The 18,645-nt window shown below is 43.3% G+C and overlaps 1 protein-coding gene across 1 annotated transcript in view; it reads right to left on the bottom strand.

The window, feature by feature from the left end:
* Positions 1 to 18,645, bottom strand: part of LOC8050608 — a 212,791-nt gene that overhangs the window by 74,683 nt on the left and 119,463 nt on the right. Inside the window, exons 12-15 of the mRNA XM_040215189.3 lie at positions 17,982 to 18,195; positions 13,969 to 14,063; positions 5,326 to 5,445; positions 1,985 to 2,134 (exon numbers count right to left, since the gene is read on the bottom strand). Of these exons, the coding sequence (XP_040071123.1) occupies positions 1,985 to 2,134; positions 5,326 to 5,445; positions 13,969 to 14,063; positions 17,982 to 18,195 (579 nt within the window). The remainder of the gene's footprint in view (positions 1 to 1,984; positions 2,135 to 5,325; positions 5,446 to 13,968; positions 14,064 to 17,981; positions 18,196 to 18,645) is intronic.

Genomic DNA, 18,645 nt, shown 5'->3' on the forward strand with positions numbered 1-18,645 from the left:
CAATCACTCTTGGCGGTCGTCAGTGGCATCCCCTACGCCAACCACGATGGCTATGGGAATTAACCACGTCACACCTCCGTTCTCAGGTACGAGACAGCACCATTCCACCCGGATTGCCGACCGTGCTACAGCCATCGCTTTCGTTTCTTGGCACATTGATGGCGAAAAAGGTTTTCTTTAGAGTGCTTAGTCCCCGTTGATAGAATTACGGGCATGAACTACCGCGGAATGGGGTTTATCGCCCCTTTATGGTAAGTTTACGTCGGCCGCCATCTAGAGCTTCACAGGTAATTTTGGAGTTGTATATAGTAAGTAAACTTCATTCCAGAATATTTTCTGGCCTACCCCTTTGTTGAATTTTATTAAGGTTTCTAAGGTATCAGAGATGGCGGACGTAGATATTTATTTATCCAGTGCATGAAGATTTCTATAGAAAGGAAGCACTTTTAACCAGTTCAATAGTCTTTGCGAAGTAAAGGTCATTTTTGTGGCCTGCCGTTGTAGCACGATATGATATATTGGTGTGTTTTGGACGGGCTCCTTAAAAAGGTACTCCGGCGTTTTCTTCATAGCCGCGGATTTGCCAGCAAGTTTGCTAAGCACATAAAAAGACGCCGTTGAAATAGTAACACAAATATCGGGCCAAAAATGTTTTTTTTTCTCGCAAAGTTATAGAACTTACAATTTTGGTCCTCACCGTGTTTTTCAAAGTGAAAAACGCTACTGGGAACAATAAAAAGTGACGTCACTGGAAGGCTGGGGTTCACTCTTTAGACTTTGTTCCCAACTAATTACTCGTACAATCAGTCCATGATGTCAAATTAATTCTTTGGAAGCTCACTCCAGCACCCGCGCACCAGCACGAAACAAATGCTCGGCGTAATCCATTTTTTAACTGCCCACTCGACCTACTAGCCTGCCTTCCCCTGACGTGACGGCTCTGTAAAGCTCGGGTATATTTGAATGTTGCTTTTGGCATCAATTTCACTTGCTGATTACGCGATGTTTTTTTTTTGTTTTTTTCTGATTTTGCGATACCGAAACTGAAACCATACCGAAACGGCAAATGAGCAGTAATTTTAAAAATATAGTTAGTTGGGCTAGATGATGACAATAAACTAAAGGGTCCTTACTTGCGGAGGCAAATAACGCCCGTTAGTTTCAAATTTTAGTTTTGGCTAAAGATTCACATGTTATGAATCTCTGCCACATTGACAAGCACGCTAGTTCCTAAATAATTGAGTATTTACAAAAAATTGGTGCTGTCCGTTTTACTTTCTATAAGCTTTAGAAAGTTTTAAAACTGTCATACGATTTGTTCAGTACAATAGAAAGTGCCTCGAGGAATTTCGTGATGGGTCCGGCGTTTCGAGGTGACCGTGGTTTAGAGAAGGCTTGCATAACACATACTTTATGTACTATAGCAAACAAGGTTGGCTGGGCACTTAAGGAAGGTCGCGTAGTAGCCCGCCACATAGCAAAAGCAAAATAATTTGGCATCGATCCTGACAAAGATTCCTTCGTTTCCCCGTTTTCTGGAATTAGAACTGAAATGTGGCCAAATACCAATGCTTAATGGGGAGGAGATTCAACCGGTGCGCCTATAGCGGCTAACTTGATAGCCAAGCCCATGAGGACAACATGGAATATTTGTTTGTGTATTTGACACAGCGATTGGCAGCGGTCGCCGTGTTCCATCGGTGAGGCGCCGATTAAACACGACTCCCCTCCTAACTATGACGTGCATCTTGTTTCCAAACTGGCCAGCGCTTGTTCGAGAAAAATTACGTAAAGCATCCAATCTAGAGGACTGGCGTTAAGTACACGTCGAGGTCTGTGGAAATAAAGCTCAAAAAGCGCCCCCTATTGCTCAATCTGCTCGACAATAGGCGACGATAACGTGGCCATGCTTTTTCTACTTATGGGGCATTTCAAAGGGTTTCAAAGAAGGTTGATACAAAAATAATTAATGTGTTGTGCTTACGTTTTTGGGACAGCAATGTGTCTTTCATCCCGTATTCCGTCGTGAGCTCTACAAAGGGCGATTTACTTTCCAGATCCTCGTCGCTTACATTTTTGAACCCCATTGCGAACGGACGTCCCGGAGCCCAAAGCTCGGTCCGCATCTCGGGTGCTTTGAAAACAAATGTAAAATTTAAAAATAAGTAAAGAAAAAATATGAATGTCAGGTTAAATGACTTACCTGACCGGGGAAAAATGCATTAACACAGCAGGAATGAATGAAGTTTAGTAACTCTTTTTAAAGAGATTAAATTTATAAAAAGAGAAGTGGAAGGAATAATAATAATAACGGCAGCCATTGTAGATGGTCTTATCGAAAAATGGCGCAACCTGGCTGCCAGCATTGTCTACTCATCATGCTAAACGATGAATTGTTGTCGCGTTAAACAATAACCCAGAAAACGCCAGTGAAATCTATGGCAACTTTAAACGCCGAACTGTAGAAAGTGACATAGCAGATAATTTTTAAAGAAAAATATTGGTGGAAATGACGGACTATGCAGCATCGGGTTCCTCTCTGACGCTTATAACGTTCTGCGTATATTACATACAAAAATATATTTAAAGACTGTAATAAAGTAAATTTATTGTGTTAGCACTAAAGGCACAATATTAGCGGCTCAGCTGAAAAGAGGAGTGATTCGTAAATAACGGTATATGTGGACGATAGTGGTAACTTGCCGAACTTTGCCAAAAGCATCAAAAGGACACAGCATGTCTTCTGCCATCTGTCGGGAATCGGACGCCTGACTACTTGCTATTTTGTTGCTTCTAAATACACTGAACTAGGACTTGTATGTGACACTCTAAAAACAAAATAGTCCATCTAATGAATGAAACAAATGCAGCAATAAAAAAAAGTTGGGCTGTTTACCTTTAATAATGTTTTGCAAAGTTTAGAAATTTTGAAGTGTGACCTATTTAAAATACCTTACAACTTTGACAACGGCGGAGATCTCAAACTTAGCCGTTTATACTATATACAAATTAAATGTTTTATCTTTAAAATAAAATATGTTAATTACATTTCAATGAGCTAGTGTTTCGAAAATTCAGCTAATTCCGAAGGGACTTTTTTTTTTAAACCTAATTTTTGTTGTTTCCAGTTTTATTAGTAGCAAGGTAATATTATGGTTTATCAGCGAACATAAACAAAACATTTTATTTTTGTATGACCGCAATAAAAGCTTGAATATTGTCAGTTGTTCGCTGTGCCCGAGTCCTCGCATAGGTGCTGTTCTGACCAACATTGTGGCGTGGAGTTAGCACATATCCTTAAACATAAGTTTAATTGTGCATATTGCGAAGTAAAAAAATATATTTTTCGCCCTAAATGTGCGAAGAAATGAAAGCGATAGCTGTAGCATGGTCGCGCTATGCGGGTGGACTGGCGCCGTCACGTACCTAAGGATGGATGTGCGACGTGGTTAATTCTAATGCCCGTCGTAGTTGGCGTCGATGATGCCACTGACAACCGCCACGAGTAGTGGGTGATGCGTGATGTAAGCGGGTAAGCACGGTGGAAGTTTTTACAACCATCAAACGTTACGAGTAGCAACTCCGTACTGCCAAAGTGAGATCTGCCATAACGCGAGTAACGTTTGAAAACAAGTGTTCGAAGCAGACGACAGGAAGACTCTCCCTCCGCCGCGTCGTTAGCTCCCCTCTCTTCCCCTCTTGGCACTGTGCGGCTGACGGGAAAACCTGACTTCCCTCTCCTCGCGTCCAGGGGGGAGAGAAAGAGAGTTTCTCCTTTCCTCTTGTCGCGCCAAGAGGGAAAGAAGAAAGGTTTTTCCATAGCGGCGACGAGAGCCCACGAGCTGGAAATCTCTGGAAAGTAGCGCACCTAAAGCTATCACTTTAAAGGCATATTACTCTGCAAAAGGCTTGCCATTTCACTACGCACATCTGGCAAGGTTCAACCTTTAATTTCAATGAAACAAACAATATATTACGTCGTATATTTATATTTTCTAATAAACCACTATTATATTCGTACCTTGCTACTAAAAAAAGTTAAGCAGACAAAAATGAAGGTTTCTGAGAAAATGGATCCTGAACTTTTTACACTTTTTAAACATTCATACATTCAAACATTTAACAATTTTTTTGAATACATAATATTTAATTTGTATTAATTTAAAAATTCTGGTTATTTTTTTTTCTGGGGGGGGGGGCAATGTCGAGGTCATTAAAATATCTCATTTTGGTCAGACGCAAAAACGTGTAAATTTTGCTGAAAAACATGAGAGGAAGAGTTGGAAATTAAACAAACTATTCCAAAACGTACGATTTCTTAAAATTTATTAAGCCAAATGAAATCGACTTCGAGAGCGTCACACCTTAGTGATTTTTTTGTTCGCTTTTGAGAAATGAGAAAATAGCGAGCGGGCTAACTTGGAATCTCCGACCGGTTTCATCGGCCACCGCTTGACTCGGCTACTTCAATGGTCAGTAACTCGAAGGCTAAAAATCTGTCAAGCTTGCCCTTCGCGCCCTTTTTCTCTTCAAGAGTTCTAAAAAAGCATGTGTTTCCACAAAAGTTTTAAATCAGACCCCCAATTTGTACAAGAATTTACATGAAAACACGCAAACATTTTTGTAAATTGAAACAATAAAATCAAAACTGTAATTCGGAGTTCATTTCGTTTACCAAAATGAATATAAAATTGCAAACCAAATAGCAGAAAATAGCAAAAAAGCAAACTATTCACAAGACAACTTGCCGGTTCACACCACTGCGCTACATTACTACGATTATTATATTTTGTTTGCGTCAGGATAAAAAAGAACGTGCATACTTAATTAGAAACAGTCGTTTTCTACAAAGGACACAAAGATAGCCAACAGCCTTTGCAGTTTACGTTAACATTACTTTTTTTTTTGCACAGATACAGCTAAGGAACATAAAAGCAAGATGCATTAATGTTTAAATACGCCAGTTCAGATATCCTGGACAGAAGTAGCCGGTGACATTAAAGCAAGGAATACATTTTTCCCACGCAACAGCAGACGAAAACTGAAAAATCACTTGCAGAATTTGTCATAAACTAAACAAAACAAACTAAAATTAATGTTAATAATAAACGTAAGTGCGGAAACGTCATGCTAAACATTATAGGCTTTCAGCAAGATTTTTTTTCTGGATTGGTTAATTTGCGTGCTAGTTTGATCGCGTTAAATAAGCCTTCTAGAAACAAAAAAATCTTCTCAGGTGCGTGCAATTGTTTTTTAGACTTCCAGGCTTGTCGCGAAAGCTCAATCTCATAATCTCATTCGGGATAGCTGAGAATCACCACTCACCTGTATCGGACCTCGCACAGGATCGCACCACGCGCAGCCCACGAGGTGTGCGGGGCCACAAGGCGTCGTACTCCTTCTTGGCGGGGCAGTACAAGCTCTCCGGACCACTTCCGAAGTCATCTAGGAGGATCATGAGATGAACCTAGTTAGAGGCGCAGCATTTGTCTACAGTGACGCACGGGACATTTCTCAGGACTTTGAGATAGACTGTATTTGGAAGCGCACTCTTATAGGTCCGTGAGCTCGTACTACAAGGCTGCACAGTCGGAAAAGCAACCTTTAGCCGCTCTTTCACGAGTTCAGCAAATGAAAAACGAAGCTGTGCTTGTGCTGTGCTTCGGCGCAGACTACATCGAGATGCGATCTTCTCTAAGTATATATTGCGGGTTCGCTGTGGCGCTTCGAGCACGGCTGTACTCAGCATGTCGCCGCTTCTATTCAGCTATCGGCCCTTTTGTCCGCTCCATCCGTTTGCCAGGCATTGTGGTGATTGCGGCACATCTAGCGAGCGTCTCGTCTCGAGTCATTGCGTGCGCGCGCTAAGAAGAAGAGGACAGGATGTGTACTTTACTCTCCCGTGGACGCGCTTGCGCTTCTATATGAAACCGTATTCTTTTTCCGAGGAGGGAGACATAAAGAAATGCTACCGAATTTACAAAGACGAGTGTCACCATTGCATCTGGCCATGCGCTCTCAGCGAAAACATGGGTGGACGCTTTTGCTTCAAGTAGAATTAAAAAAAACCTGAGACGGAGTATTGTTCGAGCTTCTTATTCACCAAGATAATGAAAAAAAAAGTGTTCCCGTAAAATTCCAGGGAAGCATCGATAAAGCAGCATCTATGTGCGCGGAAGAGGTTGGTCAAGAAGTTAGATTCTTGGCGCTACTTTATGATCCATCTGCCACTGAAAATTTTTGAAGATGTCTTTGTTCTGCTACCGAGGCTAGAGGTAATAAATGCAAGATAATTTCAACAAACAAACGCTCACGCCCGGAAACAAAAAAGGCGAGGGTCCCTCACGCGCAGGTGAAAAATATCACGAAGTTTATGATAGTAGGTGTTTATGCACGAAGATATCAATAAAACAAAACTGTTGGAAAAGGAATGGTCGAAGCAACTAGTCATGTACCCCAAAGTAGGAACATCAGCGTGACGCGTGGACCTCTTTCTTTTTTTTCCTGTATGCACTCTGCCACTGCAATCTCAAAGGGAGACATGGTTTAAATTGCTACTTTTTTTTGTTGTTTTGATTTGATTCCAAGACAGTTTAGATGTGTTGTGATGCTGGTTCCAAGAATGCAAATGATTTCTCGTTTCTTCTAAAAGAAAAGAGGTCTTAAAATCAAATCCATTTTTAGCTTATATAAAAAATAACTTTTTTATATCAAGAGAATAAAAACAACTGATAGTTAATGAGTGCGATTATGCGAAGAGATTATTAGACCAGTAATTCTAATTTTGCCTTATGGAGATATCTTTTAGTGTAAAACGCGCCACAATTTTTAAACTTTAAAATGCCGTACATTTCCGCAGCTATCGCTGTGTGCATTCAAGCAACTATTAAAAAAAACTACAGTCAAATAGTAGGTGTTTATATTTCAGGTCCAACGACACCTAGTCTAAGGTTATCACATTAAAGTAGCATTATACATCCTTTGTGAGGCCCACAAAACTTAAAATAAAAAAAGAAATGCTGAAGCTTAATAAACCACCATTTTAACTTATTTTGAGCACGAATAAAACCTACACGACGTTCAAAACTCAGTTTACATGAAAAGGAACTATGAGAGGCAAGCGAAATCTGTTTCCGCTCATATAGACTGTTTCAGATTAAGCTCCTCGCATACTATCCATCGCTCGCTCTGCTAAAATAGAAAAATGTGAGGAATTTGTGGGAAGACCTTGTGCTTCACCCTTAATTTGTCACTGATTATAGGTTATGCTCACAGGCGGACCCTAAGTCCAAGGATAATCGTAGCTGTCACCATTCCTATTAGCAAGATGTGATTAATAAAATGTCTAATTACTGTATTAGGGTCATGAATTTATATAAAAGTGTAAGGTCGCCGTTATGTAAGGCGATTCTAATTTCTGAAATTCTCCTAACCAACCCATTTCTCGAGATATGCGTCTCCAACTTCGCCGTTCGATTATACTAATTAAGCGTTAAAAATAAGAAAATAGTCGCAAACGCTCCAGTGTGACACAGGCCATTGCGTGTGACATTCTCATGGCAACGAGGCAAAGCTATTGACAGTTTCTTTCTCGCTCGTATATCAGCTTCGCCTCATTTCCCTACGAATGTTATGAGCAACGACTGACGTCACACCGGAGAGACGTTTGCGTGGGTCTTTGCAGTTTTGAACGCGTAGGTATCTGCGTTGAGTGGCAAACGTTGAAACGCACAACTCGGACGACGGGCTGGTTACAATAATAGAAAAATAACAGACTTGGTATACGGTTGCCTTGAAATTTCCAATAGAAACTTATGTCTTAATTACACTATATAAAAGCTAATTCTGAACCAGAACACTTGATTCACGCACCGCCTGTGCAATAATAAACCAATCGGAGACCGAATACGGCTTGGACCTAATGGTTTTGAGATAAGGTGGTCCTAACGAAAAGTCGCCAGCCTGAGTGTGTCTGCCTCCTTTATCCCTCTTTGCCTGGTTGCGACCCGTCGGAGCATGTGGAGGATTTGCTCCAACATGTGCTTGAGTAGACGCAAGGACGTCGTCGCCCTTTCTCAGCTTGAACTGTAAGGCCGTGGATCTTAGCGCTGGGACCGGGGACGATGTCCTTGCCTACCGGGACCACCTTCAGGTTACATGTATTTCTGGGGCACCCCAGGCAAAAATCAGTCCACTTTCAGCTGGATTATGGAGCTGGGAATGAGGCGGTCCAGCTCGAATCCAGCTGGACCACCTCGTTTCCAGTTCCATAATCCATCTGGAAGTGGACTGATTTTCGCCTGGGACCCTAGGCCGGACGACCACCAGCTCCGATTTCTGAGGTGAACAGCGAAGCCCGCATTCCCTCGTATGCTCGACGACATTGTCTGCGGCTGCCTGAAGCGTGTCCTAGATCCATCCCGAGGAACCCGCCTTCGTCGTCCAGAGCGAGATATGTTGTCGGCGTACAGTGAATGCCTCAAGCCTCCAACTGCTCCAAGCGCCTTGGGCAGGCCCAGGACGGCAATGTTAAAAATGAGAGGCGAGAAGACCGATCTCTGGGGGTCCCACTGCTTCCCAGCTCTATGAGCGGGGATACTTCTTTCCCCACTTCGATTATAGCCCGTCGATCCGTCAGAAACTCCCGCACATAGTTGTACGTCCGCTCTCCACAAACCGTGCCCTGCAGGTTAATAGGATACTGGCTTGGGAGAAGTTGTCAAATGCTCCCTTGAGTTCGGGGGCGAGGATGGCTCTGGGCGAATGCCTCGTGGCTTGCTTCATCACATTTTCCTCGAGTTGTAACAGTACGTCCTGTTTACTTAGGCGTAGTCTGAATCTGAACATTGTGTCCGGCATCTGTTTAGTGCTGTCTAGATGCCTTTGCAGTCTGTTGTACACCATCGTTTTCGTCACCTTGCCTACACATGACGTTGGGGAGATGGGTCACAGGTTGTCTATGTGCGGCGACTTGCTGGGCTTTTGAAGGAATTTCACTTCTGCCTCTTTCCAGCGGCTTGGTAACTTGCCGCTCTCCCAGGCGTTGCTCATGTGCCCAAGGAGTTCCTTTCTGGCTCCATCGCTGAAGTTGTTAAGCAGCCTGGTTTTGATGATGTCTGTCCCAGGAGCGCTGCTTTTGTTGTTCTCAGCAATGGCAAAACACAATTCCGAGCAGATAAATGGCCAGTCCATGCTGTCGTTGGGGAGACAGAGGTACGGCCCCGGCCGCTCAGCGATCTTCTAGGTCTTGAGCTACTTGTCTTGTAGATCTTTCATGAGCTTCGCCGCGTCTCCCCCGTAGTTGTTTAGGGTCCTAGTTATGTTTCGGTTTGTCTCGCCATTGCTCGTCAGCGGGTCGATAAGGTGGCGAAGGAGCTGTCAGTTCCTGCGGGCGGAGAGGCCCTCTTGCAAGCCATCGCAGAAGATGAGCCGATGTTCCTTACACAATTCCACTGCGTACTCCGACGCTTTTATGCTGAGTTCGTAGGTCTTGTTCCGCAGTTTCCTTTGTGCCTTTGGCACTTCCACCCCCTGGTTAAACTTCTGCCGGCTTCCTAGAAGTGTAGCAACCTCATGTCGTTGCACGGGGTCTGATGTGTTGTGGCCATTTTTTGTGTATATTTGTCGACCACGGCAAGCTGCTTTTCCCCCTCAGTTCTCATAAGAGCGTTCCTTAACTACCTCTACCGCCTGGGCCTTCTCCTGTTCTTCTCGCGGCTTGTCCCCGCTTGCAATTCTCGTCAGGCCCGTTCTTGCCTAGAAGGTCGGCCGTTTTATTGTGACTGCCAGTAAGTCATGATCCGACCCCAGGTTGGTCCCTGTATTCCCCCAGGAAATGTCGAGGGTCCCTGCCACGAGTGACAAATCTGACGAGATGTCCCTGGAGGGGCTCGTACCCGTACGAGTGGGGGCGTTCGGTTCGGTGAGCAGGGTAAAATTCCGTTGCTCCCCCAGGCTCACAAGTTCCCTCCCTCCCTTTGAGCAGAACCTATATCCCAATGTCGTATGAGGAGCGTTAAAGTCCTCCAGCGCGAGTAGTGGTCCTAAGCCGGCCTTTGCTATGGCACCTTTCATTGTGCCAGCCATATCCAAGCCCGAAATAGGTAGAAATGTCGCATATCTTTTGAACGTCCAGAAACTAACTTTTGAAGTTATACAGAGTTTTAACTAAATGCTTTTGCTTCGAAGAGATGTATATTTCGTCATAATACTTCTGACACCTTACTTTGATGAAAATGAGAATGTAGTATGTTGACTGATTAGAAAAAAGCTTTATTTCGTATCTCTCCGCGAGGAAACCGTGGAGCGTGAATTCGAAATCACGTTGGGCTTTAGTCGCGTTTACTTCTGCAACCCAGCTATGCATAATTGTAAACGAAATATTTATAGTTAAAGTAAGTTGGCAGGCGAGCTAGTTAAGGATAGACATAGTAACCCTGGAGCTAGTAGACAAAAAGGGACGGACAGATACGAATATTTATATAAGTTTAACGAGCTTTTAAGGATTGAGCGAGTTCTTTGCTCACAAAAATGCAACACAAACTGATGCATGTAAGCACTCCTCTTTCCTAACTTCTGTCGGTTTTGTAACATCATACTTGTATTTACTGCACACAAGGAACAACGACAATAGCTTACCTGACCTTTCTTAGATTAGCAATCCGGGCAGACATGTAGAAAATAATACAACAGTGACACACGCGTCTCAAAAGAGCGAGTCCTTATGACAAAAGTTATTATATGCTTATATTTTGTTACGATGGTTGTCGTACGCTGTTATTCTCTCCGCATCTACTAAAAAAATACGGCTGCGCTGCTACTTTAAAGGGAAACCCAAGTCCCCAAAATATTTCGAGAATTGTCTGGATATGAAGTATATATGTGAAAATACACTTGTTTCGAAAAAAAATATTTCAGCGCAGTTTTTACGCCAAGAAACTCATTTGAGCGATTCTGAAACCATGCTACGATTTATTTCGGATTTAATGTACTCGAAATAGACGCCCGTATCGGAATCACTGCGCACTTACAATAACCCTAGCAATATAGATATAATGTTTTTTTCGGAGGGAAAACTTTGATTTATTTACATAACTGTCTTATGGAGGCATTCAAGATCTGTTGAAGGAAGCTGAGTATTGAAAGGAGAAATTTCAAAACCAGCTTTTGTTCGAGTCGACATCTCGGAATCAAAGCATGTTTGGGATTTGCTTTTAACTCAACATACGCATTGCTGCGATGCGTATGTTAATTAAATATTGGTTTGAATATTTAGTTCGTGAAAACATTAGTTTGTGACAAACATGGCCTATCTAGATATATTTTTTGAGGTGCATCCTTTGAAGAAGGTTTTAAAAACAAATATGACGTTTGCATTGCTTTGAAGAAAAAGCCTGTTTTCTGTAAAACGGTGAACAAAAAGTCATTAAGTGATGGACATCATGCTCATTGTAGGGCGTATAGGATTGAATCCGGGTCGAAGAAAATGTTTCGATAATCCAAAAAACAAAAAAAAAAATTTCACAAACTTTTTTTAATAACTTTTTTCAGCTTCAATGTAATGACACACATAGGTCAGTTATTTCGGGCTACAATTTGGTATTTCTTGGGAAATTTAGGGCCTTAAAAAGCCTGTAAAAGCCAAGAAGCAGCAAAGAACCGCCGAACTTGCTCTTCTTTGGTCAGAATCTGGGTATATTGGCCCTAATTTGCCAAATAAGTGCACAAGTGTCAGAGCAAGGCTTCACCTCTGGCTGTCTGTTTTCATCGTGCAAATTTGGGCTTAAATTGTCAAACAAGTGCCCGATTATTCTGAACCTCTGGTAGTTTTGCTGTCATCTTGCATATTTCGCTCAAATCAGGCACATTAGCAATCATGTGGCGACACAGAGAAAGTCATAGAAACACCAAGGAAAAGCACCCTAGCACTAACGAACGCTTTGAGGCAAACTCCATAGGCCCACGTTAGGCACCTAGGATCTCCAAGCTTGTGCCAAATTAGACATTTCTCTTGCGTGATACATAGGGACTACTTTGAATATATTTGTTTTTCTTTTTCTTCATAACAAAGTAAATTTGCCCTGCTGCTCTGCTGAAATTTGTACGTACGTTGGACATTTACGTTGTAAAAGATTACAGTGGCGAGAAAAGAAATGTCGGTTGGAAAGCGTTGTATTAAAATTATTACATTACAAAACTAAAATGAACGCTCTCCCAGCACTTCGTTCAGTTGACTGGCCATTATCGTGTTAGTTTCATTACACAGACGGTTTATTTTCTGAACCTGATAGTAAAGTGCCTTGCTAAGCAAGTGGTTAAAACAACTTCCTTTATAAAAAAAAGAAAATTTGTGCAAGCAGCTCACTGAAGTTGAAACAATCTGTAGGAACCCAGTTCATCAGGCAAGCATAAAAACAAGGGCAGGCAGCGCTTGCAGTAATGTGCAAGTCAAGCAGGAACAATCACCGGTTGGATACGGGGAATAACGTAAGGTCAAGCGAAATAGTAGCACTTGGGAAAGCATTCTAAAGCTCAACATAAAACATAGCCGTCGAGAAGAGCGTCGTTCATGCACCGGGAAATCTCTGGTGTTGAGTGTATTGCATGAAGACAAGCTGTAGCCTTGCGATGTGTGGATACAGGTGCGTATTATTGCGCTTGAAGAACAAAGAATGCAGAACCAGATGACTTTTCACAAAACCTATCTGAGACACAGATAGATAGCAAGACTGATCTAGAGGAGAATAAGAGATTGATCGCGAGTAGGGTATGCAAGGCATTGTCCTTTTAAAACTTGCACTAAATACAATTGATTACTCGCGCTACGAGCATCTCACTTTAAAAGTGTTTTGTATGTAGCGCTAAATGGACGTAACTTTGAGGTTACGTCCTTGTTTAGTTAGATCAAGAAGGAAATGGTATGTTCCATGGTGCTGAATAGCGGGGCTCAAAAAACGTTTAGTCAATAAAAACTTCAACATGCGGCCATGTGTGTGTGTGTGTGTGTCGGGGGGGGGGCACACACACAAACACCCTTCTTCTTTTCACGTTACCGTAATTCAAAGAATGACATTAATTAGCGAGAGTTGGTGTTTTTTCGCTCTTAGCCTCTCGTAAAATTATCGTTTCGATGCTTCGGTAACATACCACGTGACCTCAAGGGGCTGGTATTGAATTTACAACTTTTACGCTTTATTCTCCTGGTGGTTCCAAATCTCTATTTTGCCGTTGTAACGTATTGTTAAAAAATTTGCTTTTTACGAACGCACCCAATTGAATTGTACAACGTCAACAGAGAGTAATGTATCTTTGGTTAAGGAAAGGATATATTTTACCAGAATTTGCGATGTCACTTAAATCTCACTGTTTGCGCGGGAAAGGCTCAGTGAAAGATAAAAAAAAAACATTTGAGCGTCTTAGTGCATTTATATTTTTCGCATTTCGTAAATGCCTGAAGAGTTTACTTCAACCGCTAACTAAACCAAAACATACCACCGTCATTTTCAGCGACCACAGTTGGCAATCGCAGGGCAATGCACGTTCCTGGCAAGATTAAAAAGATTGAAATATGTTGTGCAGACTTAAAAAAGGGGTCCGGGTGGGACAGGGTAACTTCACAGCTCAAGCAAATGAGGTGGAAAGGAAGGGAGGCAAGCGGATACAGCCTAGAAATTCGAGTTAGGAGGGAAGCACTGTCTGAACAGCACGAGGCCACCATCTTACCCGCCGCAGGCACTTCTAATGACGCACTCGAAACGAATGGCCACGGGTGAACCGTTGACCGAGTGGAGCCTGGCAAGTAAGATGGTGTGGGAGTAGGTGAGGTATCTCTGGGGACACCGTGCCGTTTGCGCCAATGTCTTAACCTCCATCCCTTCTACGAAGCACCTGTTTCTACATTTTTAAAGAGTCAATTAAATGTAAGAAGAACACAGTGCAGTGTTCAAACAAGAAAATGTGGTCACTTACGAACGCAGACGAACGGGAGCTTGGCCTCACAGTTGTAGTTTTTCAAGATGAACGTGCCGCCGTTTCGCAGCAGTGCGGCGCACTTGTCCTTGTCGCTAGAAGTCAAGATGGAAGGCATGGAGAAACGTCAATGTGCTTCCAGTGCAATGACTGCGTCAAAGCGAGTTGTCAATAAAGTTATCTCAATAAACGCTGAGAAAAACTGAACTAGCAAGAGTTGTAATTGATTCACTAATGTGGTTCTTTTCAACGGGTACCATCCCAATAAACTACGCCGGGATACCGGTAAACAAACTTATGGTTACAGTTTGTAATTTGCGTATTGGGTGTATATAGTGCTCACTAAATATAGTATCGTTTGGACTAAATCTAATGGCGAGAATAAGCATTTTCGTTTCATTTCTTGCCACCATTTATGCCTCTCTAATCTAGCAGTCTTTAAAACAGAGAGTAAATGTGGTCCCAGCCTTAAAATGAGGTGTGGATTTTTTTCTTTATGCGTTAAGATATTGTGTAACTTTTGTTTTAGTATCTAAATTATTTTCAGATTAAATTTATATAGTTTTAGCTTAGCCTTTGTTGACTAACATACAAATGTCCCTTTTATAGCATGAATCGCGGTGCCACTCGCGTCCGTGCGATCCTCATGCCTACTCTGAAATTCCCCAGCAGTGCCAGAACTGCACTTAGCGATCGCGAGCTACTTTCGTTCTTCGTTTTCAACTTCATACTCTCGTCCATTCAGTAGGGCTGCAAAGTCGATCTGCCGTCGATTTGCAACGGATACGCAGCTCTTTAGTTTGAATCATGTGACTGTTCTCTCCCGCGCGACTGTCACACCTCATCTACGAATCGACAGCAGCGGCGCAATTTTACTCCGGAATCGTGACATACGTTCCACTTTGGACAGCAGACTCTCGGCCGCTGGGGAAGAATACAGGGCGGCGCTGCGGTCGACTTACAGATGATACTCCGCTTTGTAAACTAAATCTCCGCTCTACTTTTCCCGCGTCATCTCCCCTCCTGGTTCAGCATCCTGTACATCGTTTCAACTTGAGTCCAGACTCAGATGACGCTACGAGCAATGGAACCAATCAAGCAGCGTCAAAAGCGTGCTACTTTATTATTTTCTGTTTTTGATTATTTCAGCGATGATAGAACACGTAGATGATCATGACGAGCACCATGATGGCGCGCACTTGGTGCTGTCTGATTGGTCCTATTAGCTCGTAGTGTCGGCGGCGTATGGATTTAAGGTGAAACGAAGTATAGCAGCCTACACGCATAGAAAACAAAATAAACTCCAGCCAATCCTTAAACACTAGGGGCCCAACCTTTCATAACTGACTTGGTTCATCTTCAGAGGGGCTATGCGGAACACAAGTTCGACTGCTTCTTTTGCAGGTGTTGTGGTGACGTCAGAACGCCGAGCTCTCATTGGCTTTGAATGAAAAATAGTGGGTAGACCTCAGTGAAAGCATGCCTTGAGGTCTACCCACAATACTTCAATCGGAGCCAATCAGAGCTCGGCGTTCTGACGTCACCACAACACTTGCGAAAGAAGCAGACGAACTTGGGCTCGGCGTAATTGTTTGAAGAGCAGCAACCTCTTCTACGGTAGTGGGGATGTTTTCTTTTTCTTCGTTATGTGGCGTAGAGCGCTTATGTATACGGATGATAAACCGCCGAGGAGTTTATTGATGTTGCCCGGTGTATTTTGAATGTGCCATGATTCAATAAAACGTCTCTGCCGTGGGTTACTCTCGACGTTAACGATGCACGTGTTCTCGAAATCGATTCGATGATCTTTGTCGCCAGAATGTTTCGCAACAGCGCTGCGCTCGTGGTCGAATCTGCGCACGTTGTTTTTGTGTTGAAGAAGCCTTTCGTGAAAATTCTTTGCTTTGCCGATGCATGTTTCGCCGATGCCGATGTTTCGCCGACGCCGATGTTTCGCCGATGTTTCGCCGACGCGGTGTTCAGTTCTCTAGCTCTATATTTTCTTGCATATTCACGGGTACAGAACAAACACGACCTGAATTATGTGTTACAAGCATTATAACTCGGGGAGAGTAGGTAAACGCAGTTCTGCTGGAGGCGCCGTTGCTGCTGTGGCCAGGCCTAACTCTTCTTATGAGTCGAACATTCTTTATGTGCATCGTTGTTTTTGAGTAGCGCATGGTTTAAAGAAAAGAAAAAGTGCTTGTCACTTGTCTATAAAGGTAGCCTCATTGGACAGCGGCAAAACTCGTATTAACCGTGATTCAAAATTTAAAAAAAAAAGATCATGATTTTTTTTTTTATTCTGTGAAGGTTGATGACCAGCGAAGCGGTTTAGTACACGACTAATACCCGTCACAAGCAGCGGAGGAAACTAGACACGCGCGAGGGGACCACCACCCGGCGAAAAGTAGACACTTGCCACGGGATGGCAACCTCGGGAGAGCGGAAGGAAAGGAACTCGGAACACAAGCGCTGGGGACGACGACAGAGGGCGGTGCGAACGTAGACATGGCTAAAGCCCCTTGATGAAGGCCTTTTTTACAAGTACCGCCAACCATTGTTGTGGAAACGCGCGAGACACGTGCCGCGAGCGCGTGCTCTGCCGCCATTCGCTTCCAAGGGCCGCTCATTTCAGTGCTGCACCGCCATTTGCTTCCAAGGGCCGCTCGAGACATGGGCCTCGTGCACTCGCGCATTTGGCGCTACTTGGAAGACACGTAAACACATCGAGGGGCTTTAGACATGGCCGACGCGGGTCGGACCGCGGCAAATCTTTGAGAATTTTTTTATTATCTACCTGAGAGTCTACCGATCTTCAAAATGGTGCCGATTGATAACTAATATATTGAATAGACCTATTGCTCAATTACCCAAGCATCAAGGAAAATGCAGGGAATTGTGTTCCACGCGGCGCACGTGCCGGCGACTGCAGCAGTAACTGTTCTAAAGCAAAAGCCTAATACAAGTAGCGTCTTGCACGCGCGGTCGTCAACGCTTTATTTTGAATATTCAGTTCAAATCTTTTATTAGGGGAAGGCGTGCGCGGGCGGCGTGCGCGAGAGTTTAGTTTTGGGTGAGGCACACGAAATATCCGCGGAACCCTAGCCATAAACAGCTTCGCTGTAAAAAGAAGGGAATGAGGGAAGGTGCTCAGTCATGGATTTCTTGTTTTTTAGGGTAGATTGGGGAAACTATTTTCCCGAGAAGAGGTGAAAGTAGAAGAACATTCTCCATATATGATGATGATCACAGAAAGGTCGATTGCAGATGCGACTGGAAGGCGCCGCGCGTTGGAACTCGTGCGTTTCGGAGGTACACAAGTAGATCTAAAAACAAGTTTGGTACTTCACCAAGCTGTGGCGGAAAAGAGAATATCCTTCTTTTACGTCAAATATATAGTGGCGCTTTGTTGATACGAATAACACAGACTGCAATTTTATGGTAGTGGGGACCGATCAGGAGAACGAGTTCACGTTTCTTAGTAATATTGCGGCTATTAAAATTTGGTGTACTCGACTTGCATTTATTTCAAACGAGGGTGAGAGTGCGTGCGCAGTTTTCGTGAACAATGAAGTTAACCAGGCTCGCGTTTTGTGAGTCAACCCAGACACGGATGATGGAGGATTCCCCGTGTGCAATGCTTGTGTGCGTGGGGAATGCATTATAATTAATTTATCCAGTCAGTGTGATCACTCGAGACAGGCATTGGCGATGACGATCGCTTCTATGAAAGTTTTCAAATTTGGTGCTATGATTTTTTTTTACCAACATATGTGCATGTTTGTTTTTCAGCCAGAAGCGACCTTCGAAATGTAGCTGGGACACAATGTTGGAAACACAAAAGGGTCTTTTCTACAATGTACTAAGGTTGGGTGATGTATTGTTACCTCAAATAAATAGCGACAATCTCACGTGTAATCGGATATGCATTCGCGGATACCGATTCACTAAAAGCACGTAAAACTTAGAATACACTATCCGAAGAGAGTTTTAGGCACTGCACTACGTACCTGTCGTTTTTTAGAAGCCAGTACATGACGGCCTCGCTGTAATGCACGGCGAAACCGAGGTCATCAATGAGATTATCGTAGTGAGTGTTGCTGAGTGATTGGTTCAGGAGTTTCAAGCCCAGGTCACTACACTTGGACACGCTCTCCCTATAAGTGAGAGGTGCCACATTCAGGCAGGCATGGACGTTCAGTCCCGGACTTCGTTGTACGTTATCTGAAAATAATGGGTCAAATGATAGTATCAATTCGTAGACCATGTTGTTGGCATACGCAGACAATTCTTTAAATCTGGCTTCTGCGAACGTGCAGTACCTAATGTGGTCAAATTCGGGCTTGTTTGAAAACATCATATTGGTCTATTAACGGCAGGATTAGTTGAGATGCATTTGTTCTCAGTATTTTTTGTGTTAAATACAATAGTATTTCTTTCGGCAGCAGCACCCCCCCCCCTCCCCCCAGAAACTTCTGCAGTTATACTAAACAAATGCGCGGAAAGCCTTAACTGGATGAAATTAAAAGACAGAACAAATTTCCGAAAGTCTTCAAAAGAGAATTTAAGCGAAGTTACCAAAAGCCTAATGCTCAACAACTGTGCCAACGCGCTTTTTTTTTATTCCCTGCGCCAACGTCGAGGCTTGTGAAGCGGAAGACAATGGCGCCTGCA

The sequence above is a fragment of the Ixodes scapularis genome, unplaced genomic scaffold (assembly GCF_016920785.2).
Source record: "Ixodes scapularis isolate PalLabHiFi unplaced genomic scaffold, ASM1692078v2 PGA_scaffold5__190_contigs__length_132052651, whole genome shotgun sequence".
NCBI lineage: Eukaryota > Metazoa > Arthropoda > Arachnida > Ixodida > Ixodidae > Ixodes > Ixodes scapularis.